The 17,534-nt window shown below is 38.8% G+C and overlaps 1 protein-coding gene across 2 annotated transcripts in view; it reads right to left on the reverse strand.

Annotated features, from left to right (window-relative positions):
* The window catches only part of LOC104441975, a 52,096-nt gene that overhangs the window by 28,272 nt on the left and 6,290 nt on the right, over nucleotides 1–17,534 (reverse strand). For both annotated transcript variants that reach the window (XM_010055256.3, XM_010055255.3), the window contains exons 5-31: nucleotides 16,989–17,083; nucleotides 16,787–16,904; nucleotides 16,383–16,484; nucleotides 16,110–16,295; nucleotides 15,866–16,026; nucleotides 13,755–13,925; nucleotides 12,509–12,601; nucleotides 12,089–12,410; nucleotides 11,879–11,983; nucleotides 11,704–11,799; nucleotides 6,354–6,421; nucleotides 5,900–6,020; nucleotides 5,614–5,817; nucleotides 5,286–5,489; nucleotides 5,096–5,205; nucleotides 3,954–4,050; nucleotides 3,751–3,849; nucleotides 3,124–3,276; nucleotides 2,968–3,042; nucleotides 2,396–2,887; nucleotides 1,968–2,315; nucleotides 1,716–1,847; nucleotides 1,444–1,557; nucleotides 1,160–1,365; nucleotides 925–1,033; nucleotides 537–680; nucleotides 159–440 (exon numbers count right to left, since the gene is read on the reverse strand). In XM_010055256.3, coding sequence (XP_010053558.2) covers nucleotides 159–440; nucleotides 537–680; nucleotides 925–1,033; nucleotides 1,160–1,365; nucleotides 1,444–1,557; nucleotides 1,716–1,847; nucleotides 1,968–2,315; nucleotides 2,396–2,887; nucleotides 2,968–3,042; nucleotides 3,124–3,276; nucleotides 3,751–3,849; nucleotides 3,954–4,050; nucleotides 5,096–5,205; nucleotides 5,286–5,489; nucleotides 5,614–5,817; nucleotides 5,900–6,020; nucleotides 6,354–6,421; nucleotides 11,704–11,799; nucleotides 11,879–11,983; nucleotides 12,089–12,410; nucleotides 12,509–12,601; nucleotides 13,755–13,925; nucleotides 15,866–16,026; nucleotides 16,110–16,295; nucleotides 16,383–16,484; nucleotides 16,787–16,904; nucleotides 16,989–17,083 — 4,407 coding nt within the window. The remainder of the gene's footprint in view (nucleotides 1–158; nucleotides 441–536; nucleotides 681–924; nucleotides 1,034–1,159; nucleotides 1,366–1,443; nucleotides 1,558–1,715; nucleotides 1,848–1,967; nucleotides 2,316–2,395; nucleotides 2,888–2,967; nucleotides 3,043–3,123; nucleotides 3,277–3,750; nucleotides 3,850–3,953; nucleotides 4,051–5,095; nucleotides 5,206–5,285; nucleotides 5,490–5,613; nucleotides 5,818–5,899; nucleotides 6,021–6,353; nucleotides 6,422–11,703; nucleotides 11,800–11,878; nucleotides 11,984–12,088; nucleotides 12,411–12,508; nucleotides 12,602–13,754; nucleotides 13,926–15,865; nucleotides 16,027–16,109; nucleotides 16,296–16,382; nucleotides 16,485–16,786; nucleotides 16,905–16,988; nucleotides 17,084–17,534) is intronic.

A 17,534-nucleotide genomic window follows, 5' to 3' on the forward strand; every position in this document is an offset into this window, starting at 1 on the left:
CAACACAGAGTAGTAGCCCGTGCATATTGAAGAGGTTCATGTCGCATGCCAAATAGAAAGCTCTCATTCTGAGCAAGCCGGATGGAATGCCATTCTTCATATGATGAGCAATTTCAAGGAACTTATAGTTAAGGAACATTATCAGGATGAAAACTTACTCCGACAGTAGCCAGGGATGTATCTCCCCCAATCCCAGTTCGTAGGCACAATACGACCAGATCAATAGCCACAGAAACTTTAGTCATTATCCAGGATTCACCATCCTGGGTGGCATATTCAACATCAGAGACTTGAGGTACAAGAGCATCTGCCTCAGTTGAAGATATCCTAGAATCAATCAAAGAAGGCGCAAGATTAGGCGTTTCAGAAAAATTAGCCTGTGCACATTCAGTGATTATCTGGTACTCCCTATTTGATAAAGCAGCTTTGATTTCCTCAATCTGCAGAGAATTAAGACAAGAAACAATTAGTGAATGAGGAACAGACGATATGTTCTCTTTGATTGAGAACCCAGCCCCAACATGAATATGCATTACCTTGATGGCCACTTCAGAACCAGGAACTCGATGCTTTAGGTCTCGCAGTGACCTCCTGATGACAACAGAAACCCCCTTAACATCTTGAATTATGGATTCCCCCAACTCAGTACCAACGCCAACATTCAAGTTGATGTCCTCAATCTACATTACGTGAAAAAAAAAAAACACAAAAAAGTTACAAAAAGAAAAAGAAACAATGCAAAAGCATAACAGCAACCGGAGAAAATAAATGCTCTTGAAAGACAAAAGAAAGCGGCCCCTGATTTAGAAGCGTATAATTTTGTTATTTGCACCTCAGATGTAACCATCCAATAACCTATAGAGTCGTGATTTTTATTTTTGGAAAACAACTTGCTCAATGATCAGAAGAGCATAGATCTATTACCGAAATTGTCAATATGTCCAGATGGACAGCACTTATTTCCCTTTCACTGCCAAAAAGCCACTGAAAACTGTTCTGGACAGTAATATGGACGATGTCCAGCTTCAAATAACTGTAAAAAATATTTGAAATCATCAACTCTTGCTCAGCTATTAAGAGTAAAAGGCCATGAGAAACATAACAAATGACAAAAAGAATGGAAACAAATGTATCAAGTTTGAAAAAAGAAACAACTCACTCAATGCTATCTGTTCGCCGAGGCATCCATATTATAGGTTTTCTAAGTGAAAGATCCAACTTCACAGCAGGTGACCCCTCCAACTTCACAGCAGGTGACCCCTCAATTTCACTTGTTGTAAACCACTTCTCAGAGTCTGTTACCTGATCCTTTACCTTAACATTCTTTGAATTGCCCGGAGCAAGACCCATAAAATAACTAACAACCTGCATAATAACTCTAATGGCTTATAAAAGAACTTAATTTGCGGACATATATTCGAGTATCTTTTTAACACAAGTTACCTCTTGGATGAAGCGATTAAGATACACTACACGAACTTCTGAGAGCTCACCCTCAAGGGAAAAATCATAACCTTCATAGTCATCATCATTGGCACTGAATGAACTAAAAAGCAACTGCCAAATCACAGATTATGAAGACAGTTAGCATTAAGGGAAGAAATCACTATAAAAAATAAAACAAAGGATATGAAGGAAAATGCATACATCCACAAGGGAGTATATGAATGAAGAGAACTTTCTCCTACTCTAAGGAAATGAAGAAAACTACATACATCGACAAATGAGCTGCCTCCAGGATTTCTCATATCACAAATCCAGAAATACATATGGTTGCTGGGGAGGCTGTCGTCACTGATCCGTAAGTTCCCCAGAGCTGCCTTTATGCGGAAGGAGGAAGGGAACACCTTTAACATAAAATAAGAATTTGATCAGCCAAGAAAGTAAGACTAAACCCCGAGGCCAAACAGAACTAGAAGTAACAAAGGACGCATAGCTGTCCTGACAAGATAAAAGAACCGACCTACCTTAATGTCCGCCAGTAAATTATCTTGCAATAAAGTAGCAAACTTAGCTTCATTTTCATTCATCAAAAAAATCTGAGCACGAGACATCTTCAATGTCAAACTAAAAATGATCCTTGACTTCCCCTTTCCTAATAGGCCTCTGACAACAGACCCCTCAACTGCCTCTGAGTGCTGATCATTTCCCACGTCCTCTCCATGGGTATCATGCTTGATTATAGCTACTGAAGAACTCTCGCTTAAAGATTCACATTTCTCATCCTCAGTGTTAATTGCATCAACAAATTCCATGATCGCAAGAATGGTTGGCCTCCGGCAGAAAAAAGACAGGGTCGCAAGAGTCACTATGACCTGAAATAAAAGATCAGGAGAAGATTTAATATGTTAAATAGAGAAAGTGAATGTACTTTTGGACCAAAGAAATTTCTCACCTGCTTATCAATGTTATGATACAAAGCAGAGTTGTGATCAAGGACTATGATTTGGGCTTTGACAAAACTATTAAGTGTATCCTTTAATTCAGAATCTACCCCCTTAGTCTGATGGGTGTCAAAAGGGAGGAGACCAGGAGTGCGAATGAAACTCGGGGGTTTCAAGGACAAAGTTTGAGAAATCGATGCGAGATCTGCTCTCTGGTTATCAGATACATTCGTAGATGACTGCATAGGCAACTCAACAGAATCAGCCAAACTCTCAGGTGCCTCATAAAACTTATCATCTCCTTCACTTGCTAATCCGTCATCGCCATTAAAGCTCTGACTTTTAACACCCTCAAAGGGACAAAATACATCAGCACCTCCAATGAAAGACCTTGCTAGATAACGATGCTTGGAGATGCCGTTACTAGAGACTAAGTCCTCAATTTCCAATGATCTCAAGACAGTACCAATTAGCATTTCACTCGCTCTAACTGACAGCTCAACCTGTTCAGAAAATTCACATCCCTTCAGAGGAGAAGTCAATTGAACAGTAATCAGGCAAATCGTGCATAACATAAGCTTACCTGCCCACCAATAGCTCGAACTTCAAATGAACGATTTTCCTCCGCAATTAGCACTCTCATAAAGCCCTGTGCACGCTACAGAGAACAGCAGGTCTGCCTGATATCCAAGTGTTCACTAACAGTTTGCCTCGATGAAAAATGGAAGTGTAGGCTTACCTGGTTATTATAATAGAAGCAGATTTTTAGTTCATCTAGAATACCAGTAATGAACACTTTCTCCACAACCGTATCTTGGCTGGTGTAATCTTCCTTCTCAGAGTCCTCAAGCTCTGACGAACTTTCAGATAGACCTACAATTGGTGCAGACCCCTGCAAGGTTTGTGTGAGAAAGCTGTAATGCTAAGGCCCAAAAGGCAAGTTAGTTTTGATGATGCATTGCAAAGACCTAGAATAATATCTATTTCAACTCAAACTGTCGCCACCCCCGAAGACTGGGTTATAATTGGGGTCTATGCTTTCATGATGCAGGTACCTATAAAGGCAAGAAACATAGATTTAAGAACTGTCAAACGATTAGTCTGAAGGGTTATCACTATCTGCCAGAAGTCCAATTCTTTGGTAATCATCTCCCTTTTCCCTTCTCTTTACTTTAGCTGTTGCGCAAATTCTTTAAAATAACAACATTAAATCTCTTTGTGGCAAGCACGATCCAATATATTTACCAGGAAAGGAAATAGCATCACATAAAAATGCCTAGGTCCGGGTATCTAAATTAAAGGAGGAGAAAGAAATCACTCTAAACTCAATAATAAGTTCAATAACATCAAATGCGGCCCAAATTACCGAAGCACGATAAATAGCTCCTTGCAATCTTCTTTGCCAGACTTTCATCAACTCATCAGTATCGCATCTCATGATTAAGGCATTTGCATCTTCCACGACCTATATGAGATAAAACATATTAGACATCCCAGACCAAAATCAAGCTAAGATCCAGAAATTAGTCTTGTTCTCTAGTACGATTTTTCTTGGTTATCCAGCAAAACCTTGCTACTAGATCGTGCAGCTGCAGAAACAGCCAGCACATTGTCCACATCACCAATAATTTCTGAAGGAACTTGGAATACTTGTTTCCCTCGCAAGCTGCCACATATGATAAAAGAGTGACTCAAAATTCACAAAACCACGTGCAGAAATTAGCATGAGTCAACGTGTCTGTTTGAGACATCTGAAATCGGCAATATATTTTCTATACTATCTGGAGAACGGTGACCAGTCAATGACAAATGAAAAACTCCTGAAGTGCAAGATTCTTGAGATAATTCACACGATTACTCAGGATCTGACTAGCTGCCTAAGAAAATTTTTCAGATTTATACAATCAATAAGCAGCTCCACTAGCTTTACAATGGATCACCCCATACATAAACAAAAATGGCAACACTGGATATTTAGCCCGTGCACTCATCACATTGAATGAGTATGCTGCACTTTGGGAGCCAAAGAAAGTTATTGAACATGGTATGAAGAATAGTCTGGTGGGAAGGCAACAACTAATGAACAAGCAGCAAGCTCTTCAAATGAAGTTATTGGCCAAGGTATTTTAGTCTGGTGAGAAGGCAACAACTAATAAACAAGCAGCAAGCTCTTCAAATGAAGTCAGCCAATTTCACCAATCTAGAGCTATGACAAACTTTTTTGGTTAGAGGAAAAATAATCACATTCCTCTCACTTTCATCTGCTCAGCTTTGTTTCCTTGATAGTTTATCGCGTCAAAAAAATGACACGGATGTCATATTTCAAGTGTCAACGATATTTAAATATGGAGCCACACCTTCATCAAGCAGCAAGCTTATCCATTAGATAAGTTAGCCGTATTCCAAACATTTCTACATTATGTCAAAGCAGGTCCTGTTCATGAATCTCCCCAAACCAAGTATTTATGAATCAACTTTCAAGCTTAAGCCTTAGGCCAAATCCCAACGTGGAGAGTGTCAGACTACTTACCATTTAAAAGCGCATTTGTTAATTAGATAAGCATTAACTTAGTCCATTATAAAGTATAAATACTAACAAACACATACTATACAGAGCAGAAGGACGACTAAGCTAATGAAACACTGATCCCCGACAGTGGAAAACCCAAATAGCACCCCATGTTTTATACAACAAGGAATTGGCATCTGACCTGATGTATTGCTTGTAAGATCTAGACGCAGGCCTGTCAAGGACATAAAGAAAAGGCCCAACCAAGCAAAGGAATCTTCTTTGCCAAACAGCTTCTCTATTTCCCATACCCTGAAGAAGAAGTTATCAAATCCAAGGGTAGTAAAATGTCAAAGACATGTAAGTTCCTTAAAGTGAGATTCTTGACAAACCTTCCGCACAAGGAGAGATAACCATCCTTCCAAATCAGCTTGGCTCCAGGGGCGTATGGAATCTGAACTATCACTATCTTCACCCTGAAAGATCTTTAAAACCTGCATCAATCGATGATATCGAGCTGGAGAAAAATGGAACCCCAATGATGGCAACTGCACAGCAATTCTTGTTGAAGGGTAGGATGGATCCTCTAAACGATTCTGACATGTCAGGAAAAATTGCCTTCATCAGTGAATTCGCAATAATAACTGGACAGAAAGATGTAGTTAACTCATGACTGCCGTACAAGCAAGAAACTTTCTCTAAAGAAATAACAATTGCTACCTGTTCCAGCACCAACATTACGCCACATCTATCGATGATTGGCAAGAAAGTGTTACCACCTAAGTAAGAAGGTCCTGCTGATCTAGATGTGGTTTGGCTCCAAAAGTAGTCGCCATCAACAAGAAAAGCTGATACATCACTTAGTACCACTTTAAACTGCAAATACATAAGTGTCTCTTCGGTTGACTCCTGGGCATTATCATCCTGCATTTGTATGAATCCCCAAGTAAGATTTGGCTCTGTAGCATGCATCTTCAAAGTAAATGATCACTTTTCTTAGACCAACCCCTGTACGTATAATTAAGTTCCCCAGATCAAGAAGAAGCTTTGTTGGATGAATGTCATCTGGCCTAAATTCGGTAGGGATTGTGATCTTAGGAGCAGCAATATCCAAGTCCAGCAAGAACCTGCCATGATATCAAGATGTCAGTCCCACAACATATCTACAATCACAATGATCGTCACCTGAGACCTTTAATCTCATGAACCCAAATTTAGCTTAAGCCTTATTTTTTTAGCAACAATTTTTTTTCCAAAAGTTTGAACTGCCAGAAAACATGCCTGCAATGGACATCAACTATATGCCTTAACATTTTTTCTTATATTCCAACAAAATTGCCAATTGGAATAATGGAAAGCAGCTCAGAAATTCCATCAGAAGGCATAACTAATATGTTTTTACAAGAAGTATGCCTGTAAACTGTCCCGGCATTTTTAATAATTCGTTAAAATTTACAAACCTTGAATGATCCTTGAGTGCTCTGTTCATTTGCTGCTGGGCAGTTCGCTTCACTTCATCAATTGTCATCTGAGAATATAGAGAAACAATATAAAACCGATATTTGAAAGCAAAATCCTGGTCAGACCAAATATATAGAATACAATATGGAATTCATAACAAGGAGTCAACACTTTCTTAGAGGATGCAAAATTCATATCTTAATTTGCAATCTCTATCAACTAAGCAAATATGCAAATAAAGCTGCTTGGGCAAACCAAAGAACACTCAAGGCTGGCAACTGAACAAATGAGATTACTAAACAGAATGACACCTATAAAAAACTTCAATTATATACGCTAGAGGTATGAAAGGGTAAAGTGGTCTTTAGGGCTTTAGGCCGTATTTTATCAATGATTATATATAGACTCTTATTGAATAATACAATACAATTTCCCCTTTACATAGTATCAAAGCCAATAGAAAAACTCTAGTTGCCAAAGCAGCTACTCGCCTCCGTCGACTAGTCGCCTAACAGTCACCTCACCAGCCACCACCGAACTAGACAGATTTCATCGGAATCCCCTTGTCACGCTCGATTTATCTTTGCGAATCTAGATCCAACACCAGCGAGTGTTGTCTGACCGAGATCTGGTGTCGGTCCAGCGTTGACCATGCAAGATCTGTCATTGATCGAGCTCCTCGGTCCTCTAGGAAAACTTTGGGACAGCAAAGGATGTTGTCCAACCAAGATCCAGCGTCAGTCCAGTGTTGACTAGGTAGGATCTGTCATCAATCGAGCTCCTCGGCCCTCTCAGAAAACTTTGGGACAGCAAAGGATGTTGTCCCATACTCTTTTCCTATGTCCGGACTATCAGTTCAATTGGTTGCTAGTACTATGACAAGCTTGTTAGTCTATAGTATGAAGGTTTAATTCATGTAATATTTTTCAATTGTGTTTGATTATTAAATTGTTGAGGTTGAGTTGCTTGAAGGAAAATAGTGGTAGTTTTCTTATTATTATTGGAGAATGGATGATCATGAGCAGAGTAATACTGTGATAACTGACGTGATTTCCTCTTCTTCTAATCGCATTAAAGATAAGAAGCTTGAGGGTAGTGCTTTTCAACAATGGAAGAAAATTGTGAAGCTAACTTTGACAAGCAAAAATCAGCGCACACTTAAACCCAAGGATGACAAGCCTAAACCCAAGGATGATGCGACTTGGGATGTTGTTGATGCACGTATTCTTGGTTAGATGCTGAACTCCATGGAGAGTAATATAATTGATCTAGTAACTCACATTGACATAGTCAAAGAACTATTGAGAGTATCTAGTTGTATCGTATTCCAGCCAAAATAACCCTTCAAGGATTTATGAGCTATCGCAAGAGTTTTACCAATCAGAGGGGAACAATACTTTGCAGATTTGAAGACGTATGAGAAGTTGAATGCTCTTCTTCCTATTTTAGACAATGTCTAGCAAATGCAACTGCAAAGAGAACCAACTGTAATGGGATTCCTACAGGGTCTTGGTCCAAACTATGAAACTAGAGGAGAGACTATTGCATGACTCACAGATACATTTGCTCGAGTTCTTCGGGGTCTCATGAATCTTCTCAAGACACCACATCCATGGTAGATGAGCTCTAGTGTACCAGTCTCAAAGTGGTGGTGGTGGTAGGAGTGATGGAGAAAACTATGGAGGAAATAATGGCCGTGGTGGCTGTGGTGGTAATCGAGGCACAAGAACAGGGAGACCCAAGGACATCAGCAGCTTTATGGAGTCCCACAATTTTACTGATAGCTCAGGGGCTGTTTATACTGGTCAATACTGCTGCAAACCTAGCTCATATTGAAAAATTTTGCTACAAGTTGCATAGGAGATCATAGCAGCAACAACAATTTGCAAATGCTGCATCTGGTATTGACTATTCTTCTCTGCCACGGTCTTTTAAAGGCAAGGTAGTGATTATGTCTGATGAGGAATTTGCCCGGTACAACTAGTTTCAAATTTCATGGCCTACTTCTTCCAATGCAACCCTGATACAAATAACTAATGCTACTACATGCCTTTCAATTGCTTTTTGCTCTTGGATCATTGATTTAGGGGCCTCCAATCATATGCCAGGTCTTTCAAGTATATTTTCCTATCTTACTCTATCATCATCCATTGTTACCCTAGCCAATGGTTCATCTACACAAGTTAAAGAAGTTGGTACAGTTCATCCAACTCCTCCATTGCCACAATCCTCGATGCTTTATCTCCTATAATTTTTACTTAACCTCGTATCTATTAGTAAATTAATAAAAAATTCCAATATTTAGGGACATTGTACCCTGATTCTTGTATTTTCCAAGATCTGGCTATGAAGAGAACATTGGTAGAGGACAAGGGGCAGGAAGCTGTATGTGCCTGAAGATGTTCCATTGCATGCTTTGGTGTTGCTTCCCTACATTATATCCATTGTCGTCTTGATCATCCTTCGCTCAACAGTCTTTAGAATTTGATTCCAGTTTTTAGTCTCTTTCTAGTCCAGAGTGAATCATGTCAACTTGGCAAATTGCATTGTGTCAATTACCAGCCTCAAGTCATTAAACGAGCAGTGTATCCTTTTTCGTTAGTTCATCCGAATATTTGGGGTCCTTGTCGTGTGGTCTCCAATTTGGGTTTTAGATACGTTGTTACTCTTGTCGATTACTATTCCAGAGTCACTTGGCCTTATCTAATGAAAAGTCATTCAGAATTGTTTCCTATATTTTGTGCTTTTATTTCTAAAATTCATACTCAGTTTGGTGCACATCTTAAAGTTCTGCAATCTGACAATTATGATCCATGAATCTTCTTGATACACTCCGCAACAAAATGGAGTAGCTGAAAGGAAGAAGAGGCATTTATTGGAATTCACGAAGTCCATGTTTGGGATGAAGGTCCCCAAAACATTTTGGCCTAATGCCGTCCTGAATGTATGTCATCTCATTAATTGTATGCTTCTTCCATTTTGCGAGGTGATATTCCATTTTTTACTTTATTTCCCAATCAATCATAGTTTGTCTTATCACCCCATAATTTAGTTGTCTGTTTTGTTCAAGCTCATCGACCTAGAGTATCAAAACTTGATCCCAAGGCCATCAAGTGTATGTTTCTGGGTTATTCTCATACTCAAAAGGGATACCGCTATTATTCAGCATCATTGATGAAGGTTTTTTTTAACTACTAATGTTTCATTCTTTGCATCTACTCCTTATCATGATGTTCCAATCGCTGTTTCTAAGATTGTTGACTTACATGTAATCACCATTTGGTCAACTACTCCAGCTATTTCACCGGTACTTACATAGGAACCACCTCCTCTCTCAAGGTCTATACTCAACATTCCATTGCAAACTTTATTTTATACTCTTTCTTGTCTCCTTCCTTTTGGTCCTTTTTGTCCACTATTAACCAATATCCTCCCCAAGTCTATAGCCAAGGCATTACAAAGCCCTGGCTTGAGGACGGCTATGGAAGAAGAATTGAAGGCCTTATAAGTTAATCAAACTTGGGACTTGATACTTCTTCCTCCAGGCAGAACTACTATTGGTTGTCACTAGGTATACGATGTGAAAGTCAATCTCGATGGTTCTCTTGCTCACTTAAAAGCAAGACTTGTTGTAAAAAGGGTACGCTCAAGTATATGGGATTGGGTATTTGGACACTTTTTCTCCTGTTGCCAAGCTTACTTCTGTTCGTATTTTGATCTTTCTTGCTGCCACATATAACTGGCCCTTGCTTCAACTTAATGTCAAGAATGCTTTATTGCATAGTACTCTTCACGAGGATGTATTTATGGAGTAACCTTTGGGATTTGTTGCTCAAGGGGAGTCTAGGAGACTGGTTTGCAAGTTAAAAGGGTCTTTTTATGGTCTAAAGTAGTCCCCATGGTCGTGGTTTGGAAAAAATTTCTGAGGTTGTGCCCTCTTTTGGACTGTTTAGATGTGGAAATGATCACTAGTCAGGGGGAGGCAAGCAGTTCTTAATTGTGTACATTGATGATATTATCATCACAAGAGATGACTTGATCGGTATAACTAAACTAAGGCTCTATCTTTGGCAATAGTTTCAAACTAAAGACTTAGGGAAGTTTAAGTATTTCCTATGAATTGGGTGGCACATTCACAAAAAGGTACTGTTGAAAGGTACTGTTGTGTCAAAGCGAAAGTATGTCCTGGACTTGCTCATTGAGACAAGCATGTTGGGATCAGAGCCTCTTGATTCACCTATAGAATAATGAGTTAAAACGGTTGCTAAGGGAGAAAAGATTCTTGATAATCTCGAGAGATATACAAGACCGGTGAGTAAACCGAATTATCTCACAATTATTCGACTAGACAATGCCATACCAGAAAGCGTGGTAAGCTAGTTTCTCATTGGGACACAGTTATTCGGATTTTGATGTACTAGAAGAAGGCTCCAGAGAAATGAATTGTTTACCAAGACCATGGTCATAGCAGAGTTGGAGTATTCTCTAATGCTGATTGGGCAAGGTCTCTAGATGATAGGTAATCAACTACGGGCTACTATACCTTGGTTGGAGGAAATCTAGTGTCATGGAAGAGTAAGAAACAAAGCATCATTGCCCACTCTAGTGCTGAGTCAGAATATAGTCATGGCACATGTGACATGTGAATTCAACAGCTATTGACTTACACTTAAAGCTTCAGTTCTTATGTCTTTATGGTGTTATAATAAGGCAAGCAGTACATATAGCTTCCAACCTGTGCTTCATGAGAAGACTAAACACGTTGAAGTTGACTGTCATTTTATTTGAGAGAAGCTGCTTAGTGAAGTGATCCTTCCCAGTCATATTAGGTCCGATGAACAATTTGCAGACATCTTTACTCAACCTTTGGGTAATGGGAGGAAAGAAATATTTGAAACAAGCTGGGCATGATTAATATACTTAAGTTTGAGGGGGAGTGAGGTATCAATGGGTAAAGTGGTCTGTTACAAGTATAAAAGGGGAAAGTGATATTTAAGGCCTTAGGGCTTATTTTATTGGTGATTACTTAATGTATATTTAGACTTTTATTGCATAGTACAATACAGTTTTCCTTTTATAGTATATAAGCAATCATGCCATCATTTTCTCAATCTATCAATGCCAACGCATCGAGTGCAATTTCACAGAGAAGCATCTTTAGAAAGTTATCCCACTAATCTCAAAGCTTCCTAGGAGATCCAATAGTCCCGGTATCAACTTTGGTATTGTTTACGAAGGCTTCTCAAAAGGGGACTACAGCCATCTATCAAAAACAGATGATCGCCCCCTCAGGAATGCATACTTGACTACTACTAAGGAGGACACAACCATATTCCAAGACTAACAAACCTGCACAGCAGCTGCAGTTTCCAGAGCTATCTTCTGACTGACACCAGAATTGCTTTCAAAAAATTTGATGACTTGGTCGATAGAATCCTTCAGGTACTGGCGGAAAACACTGAATGATCAGAAAAGAGTATATAGAGAAAATTTAACAAAACTGGATGTCCATAACTAAACGTACAGTTACATAACATGGAGAAGCTTTGGCAACCATGCTCCAGTCCACTTTAGCATCAAAGGGCTTATAACAGAAGTTACCAACTAAAGAGTCGCTAGAAGTTGCACTCTGCATGAAAGAAGAGAGGATGAAGAATGCTTAATTTGAAGAACAAATTAAAGGGTTCTCAAATTTATCTTGAGATTGATTCATCATAAAGCAAAAGAATCTTACTTCAGCCAATAGACCTTTTGGTGATGATAATTGGTATGAGCCCAGTTTTATATCAAATATTTTAGTCTCTGGATAAAGTTTGATTGAGCAATTAAGGTTTTCACAAGACAATGCAGCAAACTCCAAATGTTCATCAATAAGCTTCGATGCGTTATGCTTCATATGAATTTCCACAAGAGTGTGAAGGGAATCTTTCTTTTCATCAACGATCACAGACTGGCCAGCATCTTCTTCCTTATACCCTATGATCCTATTCAATTGATCCCAGTCTTCCTCACTGAAATGAACAGATTCACTTTCATCCTTGAGAGATGACCTGCTCCTACATAAGCAAATATTAAACTAAATGAATCATCATCATCATCTATGCAAATTTTCAAAGAAATAAAGGACATCATTATTCTAGTAACAGATATTTACCTTCCAAATGACCACCATGACTTCTTTTCCTTCTGCTTCCTCAAGTAAAGATCCGTTTCAGCCGACTGCTCTACAAATTTATGAGCTAACATCCTACAGAAGTAGCCAGAATCGTTTAGAAGTTTCGAAACATCAGACACCACAAGATATATGATTCTGTGGATACTCAGAAAGTCCATTAGTCATATGAACTAAACATAAGTGGGTTCTGCATTAGCTAGCAATACCACTATATATACTACTATCATCATCGCAGTTGTCTTTCATCATTCACATCCAAAGGTGGGTCATTCATGCACGTTACTGTGCCACGTGGCATGACTGTATGAGACCATTACTCCTCGGGTTCTTTTTCATTAGTCACCCTTCCACTAAACCATTTAGTTCTCTATCCACAGTTAGAGTAATGATTATAATATTCTCTACCAACACAAATTAAATTTCTGTATCCAAAAAATACGTGCATTAATCCATTATTACACAGATATTAAGAAAAGGGTAAGGTTATTTTTTTCTGAATTTCTGCTCTAGTAAATGTGATTAGAAAAGCAAGGATGCCTGCAACTTTTGATATGTGGTGACAAGAACAAACAATAACCACGGTCCTTAACTACCACAATTAGACTTTACCCTCCATTTCTTCAACAAAATTAGAATCTCATGCCCAACCTCAGATAAAAAATAAGATCGATTGTGCATAATAATGGTGAAAACATCTTTCTAAGCCCGTTTCATGCAGAGGTCAGATAGCATTGCCTACCCCTCAGAAAGCTAAGCTTCATTTTAGAGATAAAGGAAAAAGATTTTAAGGGTGGTAATTTTAATGGTGATAAGCAATGGAGTCAAGAAAGCCAAAGTAATTCCTTTCATAATGCTTCACTTGAATGAGAGGCAAATGTTGCTTACACTCTTTTTCTTTCTCTTTCTTTATTAGACTAACGTACCGAAGGATACTAGTCATACAATTAAATTGCAGTACACTACAGTAATGGTTAATGTATGTTAATTTCGGCAAACACATAGCAATGCATGTCATGAAAGTAAAATCAGACGAACTGCACAACTGCAGAAACCAAAAGGTAAATAAATTAGAAGATGCAACATTAAAGGGAGAATTCCAGACACTAGTACTCCGGTAGGAGAAGAATCAAACCAGATCTCAACCTGTTAGGGAACAGCTGCTTCAAATTAATGCATTTCATATACGATAAGAGGACGAGAAGAAAGTTGAGGAGAGCCCTTGTACCTCCATTGAAGAATCACTTCAAGGTCAAGTTCACGATCTAACTCTTCAATTTCCTTATTGTCATCAGCTATTGCTCGACTTGGATCAGATTTTAGTAATTGCGCATAAAGAGAGATATACTTTTTTCTTAATTTTGCATACTTCAGAACCTGCTCCCATGACATTCTGCCACTGCAACAAAGATCAATGCTTTCTCAGTATTTACAATATGAATTTAATTGGCAAAGCTTACGAAATTTCCAAATAAACAGACTACACTAAGCTCCATTAACATTTGAGAAAAGGAATACCCAAACACAAAAAAGCAACCAGAAGGTCCACAACATCAAGAGTATCTTTTGAAGGTATTTAACAGCATCGATAGATACTGTGTAAGCTGAACCAAACTGCCCAAGCCCCAGGGGGCTCTCCAAACAACACACGAGAAGGATGGCCAACTTTTGGAAAACAAATCTCACAGGGTCAGAATGCTTCCCCTCCATTTCAGAAAATTCCAGTAGTTTATTTTCCACCTCAATGGAAGCTAAGCTTCTGTTTTCAAGGATTGACACTATTAAGCTGAACCAAACTCCCCAAGAATATCCACAGGGATCAGACATGCTCCATAACACAAAAAAGAGAAGGAATTCCAACTTTTGGAAGACAAATCTTAGGGAGCCAAAACGCTTCCGGTCCATCTCAGTAAAATCCAATATATCATTGCCACACCCAATGGCAGCTACAATCTTGTCTTTGAAGATTAAACACTGTTGGCAGGCTACATAAAGACAACTAACCTGTCTAGCATACAGCCTAGGCATCACATTCCTAACTACCATCCACGTGTTGTGCCCTCAGGCATGACTTCCCTAAGAGTTACGCAGCTTAATAATTTATTTCGAAGCAATTCATGGAATTCGGCACTTGGGAGGACTCTTCTCACCAATAAAAATACCAAATTGTCGTCATCTTCACATTATTCCAGGTAAGAAAACGCATAAAAGAAACAAGGAAATTTATTGGTTGCACAGGTCATGACATTGCCGAAAACATTATAAATGGTCCACAACAGTTATACTATCAAAAGACAAACATACAAAGATGATAAAATAAAACACGAAGGTTAGTTAAAGGCTTCCAGATCTCAAGAAAATTCTGTGCCCCCAAATGAACACAATAAAAAATTTGACAGCACAGATTTTTATATAAGAGGTATTTATAGGCCAGTGGTTGCTATCTGCAAAAACTCAAATCAATTTTCTGGACATCTGAGAATGCAAATGCAATAGTCCAAATTCAGAGTGGAACTAGATTTATGTGGTTATACAAAGAGCCCCAACAGTTAAAAGTCTGCAATATAAGACTCTTTAAATTGACCCTTTAGGCTTAACGTGATACTTGAATCATGAGTTGAACCGCAGAAATCATGGCCGAACGTTTACCAGAGAGAATCGGATCAAAATTCCCATAATTCTCTCATGTCCTCTCAATGTTGTTACACCTTGAGTACGGAAGCTGCTATAACCGCCACATGCCATTACCCTATTATTTTCCCAGCACTATGATATTATATGTAAAAATATCAATCTTGAGTCTCCAAGCGACGTTCCAAAGTAGGACTGATACATGTGCACTTCTCAGTCCAATAGACTGTAAACCCAACAAAAATGAAACTATGCAGACAGCCAAATTCAGTCATGCACAAGAATTTAAAGAGGATATTGCAGATGAATTTAAAGAAACTGTAGATGTGAAGAGGCTTGACAGGAAAGGCTATTGTTAAAGCAATCTAGCCTTCTGAGGAAGCTCAATCAAAACATATTTGATCAATGTGACTCCTGTTATATTTTTGATAGAATGGTCATCCTTGATGTTATTTGTAGTCTCAGTGAACGGAATTGAAGATGGGATGTAGCAATGAAAAAAGATTCTGTGTTGGGATTCAAATGACAAGACATTCCTCCAATGAATTGCAACATTCAACTAGGTGAACCATAAAATTTTGCTATTCTTGGTGGTCTCTAGTTTCTATCCTACAAGCCACGGTCTCTATTCTTCCAGCATGTATTTATAGGTGCTTATAAACAATTCTGAAAGCATTACATAAACAGACATTTCAGAATTTTGGATACCTGGCCTTTTTCAACTGGTCAGAAACTGCTCTGTAAGCATACTTCCACCAAGAACTTGGACTAGATATTACAGAAGCAAGTGGACGAAAATGAGCGTATTTCAGCCGTTGGTTGAAGACAGCAAAATTATCGGCTAATTTTAGCATATCCCTGTGTCCATCCTGCAAAAATGATGATGAGTGAAACAGATAGTCATACCAATTTATAAAGTCATTAGTAAGAACAAAACATGATCAAGAAGAACCTTTGAAAGGCACAAAGTAACATCGTCCAAGTTCACTGCTGCTTTCTGCAAAGGTTGCTGGCTATTGTGTTCATTTGGCCGCGATTTTACATATTTTGCATTTCCAGTAACAGGTTGTAGGATATACGCATGCTTCTTTGTGAGCCTGTTGGCTGGCTTTCCCTTGTCAGTGCCAAATCTGAAAACCTACACCTCACAGAGAACCATAAAAAAAATCAGTTGTCCCATTAGTTTTGATGAGCATTCAGACGATAAGCTGAAGTAACTGTCTACCTGGACCCACTCCGCAGGAAGCAAATTCTCCCATGGCTTGTCTAACTGCCAGGGAGAAATACCAGAATCCAGATAAAGCGCTATTTGCTCAAGCTCAACTGACTGAAATGTATACAAGGAGGAAATCAGAAACACCAACAAATTTTAGTCAAAGAACCAAGAAAATGCATTATGGCTCTGCTCCCCCAACAGATAAGACGAGCCACTCCCCATTTGCATTTTCTACAAAAATTCTAGGACTTGAAAATCTCTGAGTCATTCAGCAACAGATTAGCTCTGTGGGCAACCGACATCTAGCAATTCAAATTATCCACAACAAAAGCTTGTGATATTCTGAGTCCATCGAAATGAAATCATTTCAACAATAGAACATTACAAGTGCAGCGACAAAAGAAGATGGTGACCTTTTGAATGCGATCCAGTGAACCCCCAGTAATAAATGTCTCCTTTCCATTATCATCAGTAGTCACAGCTACCAATTTCTCCAAGGTTAAGCCCATTGCAAATGGGTGGCCAGGATTGCTGGAAACAGAAGAGTTGGACACCAGCTAGGAATATCTTCTAACCAATGACTGACAATTATCAAATGAAGAAAAAAGTTCTTACCTTTCCAGATCTTCATATCTGATGTGTATATTAGTTATAGAAAGCTTCAAGTTCCCAATTATTGTGCTTATCAACGAGCCCAGCCAGGATGTGTTCTTGAAAAGAAAAAAAAAGCTTGACAACATTGAATGTAAACAATAAAGACACATCATGACTTTGCCAAAAGAAAGATACATATAGCACTGTCATTATATAACTGGAGTCATGTCCCAGGAGAGATCATTAAAAAAAAAAATTACTTGGCAATGGACGCCTAGCAATGGCTAAAACTACAAAGGCTGACATAATGTAGCTAAGACAGCTAGAGACTAAAGCCACAGAACTTAAGGCTCTGAGCTATATACCATGACCAATCTCTGTCAGATCATACTTATATCAGCTGTGAGGGAACTCATTGCATGAGCAAGGATGGTTCTCTTAGTTACCATCTCATAGAGGATGAGGATTGACAGCAGAGGGCAATCATTTCAAATCAGAGAACATCTGATTCGGGAGAACCACTCCTACAATTCCTTCCGCCTCATCACGCTGAAACTAAACATTGAA

The sequence above is a fragment of the Eucalyptus grandis genome, chromosome 4 (genome assembly GCF_016545825.1).
Source record: "Eucalyptus grandis isolate ANBG69807.140 chromosome 4, ASM1654582v1, whole genome shotgun sequence".
Taxonomy (NCBI): domain Eukaryota; kingdom Viridiplantae; phylum Streptophyta; class Magnoliopsida; order Myrtales; family Myrtaceae; genus Eucalyptus; species Eucalyptus grandis.